This window comes from Mustela erminea, chromosome 16 (assembly GCF_009829155.1).
Source record: "Mustela erminea isolate mMusErm1 chromosome 16, mMusErm1.Pri, whole genome shotgun sequence".
NCBI classification, from domain to species: Eukaryota; Metazoa; Chordata; class Mammalia; order Carnivora; family Mustelidae; genus Mustela; species Mustela erminea.
Window position 1 is genome coordinate 68,914,648 of NC_045629.1, and position 6,000 is coordinate 68,920,647.

General features: G+C 37.7%; 1 protein-coding gene across 3 annotated transcripts in view; it reads left to right on the plus strand.

Moving 5' to 3' along the window:
* Positions 1–5,291, plus strand: part of FAM91A1 (family with sequence similarity 91 member A1) — a 43,589-nt gene extending 38,298 nt beyond the window's left edge. For all 3 annotated transcript variants that reach the window (XM_032315790.1, XM_032315791.1, XM_032315792.1), the window contains 2 exons: positions 346–415; positions 2,372–5,291. In XM_032315790.1, coding sequence (XP_032171681.1) covers positions 346–415; positions 2,372–2,554 — 253 coding nt within the window. In that variant the 3' untranslated portion in view covers positions 2,555–5,291. The remainder of the gene's footprint in view (positions 1–345; positions 416–2,371) is intronic.
* Positions 5,292–6,000: the final 709 nt, after the last annotated feature.

Sequence of the window (6,000 nt, forward strand, 5' to 3'; positions counted from 1 at the left end):
AAAGTTCTCTTTCATTTAACATTTATATTTGCTGCTAATAGTTTAGGCTTTTGCTAATGGTAACTTCTCAGTTTTGATTTTATACATGATTTTTTATTTCAAAATGGTCTTTTTAGGCATTATTAACTCCCAGTTTTAATATTACTAGATTGATGAGAACCATGGCAATTTGCATTGCCCCCAGGACAATTTCATTGATAAGAACTGTTGAAATTTAAAAAAAAAATGTGATTAATCAGAATATATTTACATATATAAATGCATTTATGTTGCTGAAATTAAACTCTTGCGAGATAATCGTTCTTCTCATTATATTTGTTTTAAACTTTTGCCCCTGTTTTTCAGCCTTCAGAACCTCTTACATTCCAGTAGAAAACTCTCTCTACAGGTCCTTAACTTTGTTCACTCATTCCAGGTAACAAAATTTTAAAAATATGGTATTTGCATAGAGCTTTAGAGGATGCACAACACTTCCATGTTTGTGTTGGGTCTCCACAGTAATGAAATAAGCATTAATTTTCATTGATCAGTAAAGGTGCTGAGATTTAGGAAGTTTATTTTCTTGCACATGATTTACTGGCCGGGTGGAGAAGGTCTAAAGCTGGGACTCTGTTCTGTGCCAGGGCATCGTTCAACAGAAATGTGTTACGCATCTCCACACTAGGTGCTGGTTGCTGGATGTGATCTACCTCTGTTAACTGCAGTAGTTCTTGGTTGCTGAGAGGCGGCTGTTTGTAGTTAAGGCCAGTGCTGTAGACCTTTTGTCTTCCCCTCCCCCAGGGAAAGAAAGGGTATTCCGTAGATTTGATTTGTGGATAAACTTTTGGACAGAAATATTTCTGTTCAGAATATCTGATCCAATGTTATAAAATCAGTATTTTCGAGTTCTGTTTCATTTATTTTTTTCAATAACTACTTGAGGCTGCCAGGCCCTTTACTAAGTGCTGGGGAAGCAATGCTGTCCAGGACACTAGTAGAATTTATAATGATGTTTGAGAGACAGAAGATAGTGGACTGAACATTGAAATATGTAAGTAATTACGATTTCAGTAAGCACTTTGAAGGAGCCAGACTGCTTGGGATCTGATGGAAGCCAAAGGGGCACCTAATTTAAATGGACAGAGATGATACAGAAGCTGAAACTTCCTAAGGGATGGAAAAGAGTATGCTGTGCAGAGCTTAGTAGGAGCAAAGGTCCTGTGTGAGGAAAACGCTCTGTGTCCAAGGGAATGAAAGAAGGCTGGTGTGGCCGAAGCCTCATGAAAGCGGTTGGGGAGGTGGGGCGTTGGCAAGAGGTGAGGTGGAAGAGGAGGAGAGGCAGGGCCTTCTAGAGGATAGTAAACAATTTGTATTTCATGCTCAAGTGCAAAGAGAAATTATTAAAGACTCTTAAACAGAATGACATTATTTCTGATCAACTTTTTTAAAAGATTAGTTACTATTTGGAGAGCAGATTAGAAAGGGACAAGCTCGTTCAGAGACCATGTGAGAGTTTTTGGTAGCTGAGCATCCTCTTGAATTAAAAATACGCCCAAATTCTGCATGTATCCATAATAAAAGTTTATTACCCATGTGTACTGTTATATCAATAAATTATGTATATAATAAAACATAACACAAAAATAGAAATTCTGTAAGGATGCAGTAGTTGATACAGGATTTCTAAAATTTTTGTAGTCCCATACCCCATTTTGGAGACCACTGGCCTAGACTGTGGTGCTGGGCTGTGGTGAATGAATCAAGTAATTTGGGATACATGTTGGATGCAGATTGCTGGAACCTGGCAGTTAATTCAGTGTGAGGAAAAGATTTGACGGTGAAAGGAAGGGAGGAGGCAGGCATGATTCTCCAGTTTCTGGACTAGCTTGTTGTATGGAGTAGGGAGGGCAGGGGAAGAGCTTGGCGGGGTGAAGGTTATGGACCTGGTAGGTGTGGAACGGAAGACGAAACACCCAAGAGCCTATGTGAGAGTGTGAGCCTGGAGCCCTGGGGAAAGGTCTGCGCTAAATATATGAATCTGAGAGCCCTGGGAGGGCATGGAATGTTCTGGTGCTTAATGCTATGTGAGGGGTTTTTAGAGATCGTCTAAGATTGAAACTTTGTCTTCTCTTACAGTCTCATAGCCCATTATTTGTATTTATTTCCAAGCACTTACCACAGTCTGACTTGTACTAGCCATTGTCGCATTGCCGTGATACTTGTCGCTGGTTATCTCAGTCAGGGTCTGTGAGGTAGAGATCTGCGTCTCCCAGAGTGTTTTGCGTTCCGTAAACATTTCTTGGGTCAGCCAAGTCTGTATTTATTATGGGCTGTATGAAGTAGTTTGGTAAAGTGTTGGTTATAGGGTTTTTCTCCTTTCTTTGTCTCTCAGGAAGGTGCTTCGACCCTGGACGTTCCCACCGAGGCCGGCTTCCCCAGCGTGCTCTCGCAGTCGTGCGCCGAGTCGGGTGTTCCGCTTCCGGCAAAGAACTTAATATTTAAAGATGGCGTCTTGTCAGAGTGGAGCGGACGGTCACCTTCCTCGCTTCTTATTGCTAATCTCCATTTGCAATAATTTGGTTCCACCCTTCGTTGCTCACACTTCTGCCTTTTTTTCTTTCTTAACGTTAGCTTTATAGTGCCAGCCACTAAAAAGCATCGTGTTGCGGCAGCGCAGTTCACGCTTCACTGATGTTCAACGGTTGGGGAACGGGTTCGCGTTTTCTGAAGTTTCCCTCATTATGGCACCTCCTCATGCCACAGAGAGCTTTTTAGCAGCCTGCACTGTATTTTTTACCTTGAGACAATCTGCATTTCTTTTATAAAACTGAGGATATATACTTTATAGGCTCTACGATGACTGTTACCGTTTATAAGCAGTCACTATGAATATTGTAGTGGTAATTTTATATGTTAGTTTATCAAACATAAATCTTGTTTAATTTTATATTTTGTTACCTACTCTTTAGGGGATCACGGGAAGAGGCGGAACTCTTCCCCTAAAAAGGCTTCTTGGTACTTTAAAGTAGCAAAACTATAAAACAATAAACATCCAGTTTTGAGAGATGATACGATGGGGCATTAAGAATTTCTGTGGATGTCTGTAAATTATGTATATGAGTTGAACGTTGTCGAAGGTGTGTAAATCAGCATAGTTATGTATAACTTAACCTTGATTTATAAGGTCTTAACTCAGACTATCACTATACATTGACATCTCATGAGAAGCTTTGAAATACATTCTATTTTTAAACCAATGTTTATATGTGGACATCCGTTGTCACTCTGGGCTTTATATTTTCATAGAGTCTTTATGGAAGAATAGAATTTATTTTCCACTCTTGTAACTGTGGCTGCTGCACGTTTTCACCCAGACTGATTCTTGTTTAGTAGCTTTACCAATGAATTGTTACGAAATCGAATTTGATGTTTTGAAACCAAGGATTGTGATTTTAGGTTAGAATTACATATTAGAGGCATTAAGGCTATGTCTTCTGATCAAAAACACTTTGGTGATAAACTTGCTTTGAAGACTTTCTTAGGCAATCTGGATCTTAAATTTATGTGACTCGTTTTGGAGGAACTGAGAAAAATTGAGTCATTTCAAAATGTTTCTTTGGTCATTGGTTCTTTTAGATAGCAAATGGTAGTAAGAATAATTGGAATCAGTTTCTAGATTTTCTAAGTTACTTTCCTTGGGAAGTTTGTGCAGTGTTATAGTTTAGTGTAGCTCTTCTCATAGGATAATGGTTTGCTCGTTTAAAACTGTAACCAAACTAACTGGTCAGACAACATATATATCTAAAATACTAAAAGCGTTAGAAAATTCGGGAATGTTAGAACCTAAACATTTTTGCTGATAATTTTTGTTATTTATAGAACTGGTATTTGTGTACTTAACATACTTCTGGAAATATATGCCTTTCTTAAAACTGTTAACATAACCATGCATTCAATACCATGGCCTACCTATAGAATTGAATATCTCAGAGCAGGTCACCTGTGACACACAGTCAGTGCTGTGTTTTGGGGTAAGTGCAGTAACGTTTCGTTTTCTACTTTGTCTTATATGAGGTAGAAATCAAGTGTATGTTATAAATGTTTGTCTATAAAAGGAAAAATACATACTAATATTAAAATAATTTCTTATGACTGTGAATCACTCATTTATTTTTCCAATAATTGATATTGTACATTCCTAGTGCTATTAGGTATGTATGTAACTTTTATAGTTTTTCAACAGAAAGTTGTAAGTATTTCACTTGATCAGGGCTCTTTAATCTCATTTTCATCTGCTTTGTTTATATTAACTGTAGTTATTTTATTTATTCCTGTGTTAACAATCTAAGCCTACAGTAATGACATGTACACTAATAAAGAATTGAATAATCTGTAGTTGTTGGCGGGGAACCCAGTGGGTGGAAAGTTGAAAACTTAAGATATGGGAGTGATTTGCTGCTATATTTCCTTTGAGAGATAATGGAGGAAGAATTGGAACCCAATAGTGATCATGAATTTTAGGGAAAGTACTGGCAAAACAGGTGGGCAACTCCAATGAATGAGGAAAGGTTCTGAGTCTCCGTTGAAAAACCTCTCATACTTTTAAGGAGGGAGAATCTGCTTTTTAGAGCTGTTAGTAAAATGTGAAAGCTGCTTTTGTGCTTTGCTTTATGAATTTGGCTTTGTTTCATCCGTGTGTTAACTCATGGAAAGATGCAGCTCCTAATCCTACAGGTGTTGATCCAGTTCAAAACGTTAAATTTTAAGTGTAGACTTCATTTGCCAAAGAAGACTTATGAAAGAATTTTAAAGTAATTTCATTTGGCTTTGTGCTACCTCCCCTTTCTTTTCTCCCCTTAATGTGCTTAAACCGTGGGAAAACATTCTCTAGAAACCAAGAGAAAAATATCCCAAAGGACACAGAATTTGGTGTGGTACAGTTTCACCTCTCAGGTGGGTCTACAGAAATGGGACTTTGTGTCATTTAAAACCATACCTGATTTTCTCGATTCCTTTATTTCATTTTAAATCTGTGATCAGATGATTTTGTATTCGTCTTTGGGGGGAATATCAGTTTCTTTTACTTGATGTTGTCAATCTTCTCTGCCATTCATGTTTCTCTTTTATGTTCAGTGTTTCAAATACAGTTTGTATTTAAAGATTTTAAAGTACCACAACTCTGTAACTGAGTACAGTGGCTTGTTTTCTGGTATGATGTTAATATTCTGCAACAAAATGTATAAAGTGTTGTCAATTTGATTATTGACACATATAATATGTTTACAAATAAACTGTGGTGTTGATCAAATTACTGTGAAAATGTGTGTATAATCTCTAAGTCCCTTTCTTAATATGAAATATAGCCTCTTTACTTTTATTTAATGACCTTTTAATTTCAGGTTTAGAAGACATTTCAGATTTATAAGAAGGTTGCAAAGATAGTCCAGAGATGTTTTCTATACCCTTCCCCAAGCTTCCCCTAATGTCACCACTGTATAAACTATGGCATATCTGTCAGGCAAACTCAGAAAACTCAGACAATACTATTTACTATACTGTGGACTTAATTTGGTATTTATCTGTCTTCCGCTAATGTCCTTCTGCTGTTCCAGAATCTGATCCAGGGCACTGCGTTGCATTTCTTTCGTCATTGATGCCTCCTTTGTGTCTTCCAATCTGTGACAGTTTCTCAGTCTTTCATGACCTCAACACTATGAAGAGTGCTGGTTATTATGTAGAATATTCCTTAATAAATGGGTTTGTCTGATGTTTTCTTGTGATTAGATTTGAGGTTATGCTTTATCAGGAAGGATACACAGAGGTGCTGTGCCCTTCTGCACCGTTTCACATCGTAGGGTACGTGATGTCTGTAGGCATTACTGGTAATAGTCCTTCATTGGCTAAGTTGGTGTCTGCTGGGAATTTCCACTGTAAAGTATTTTCCCACTTCCTATACTTTTTGCCTTTGGAAGTAAATTACTAAGTCTAGCCCACAGTAAAGTGGAGGAGGGTAGTATCTAT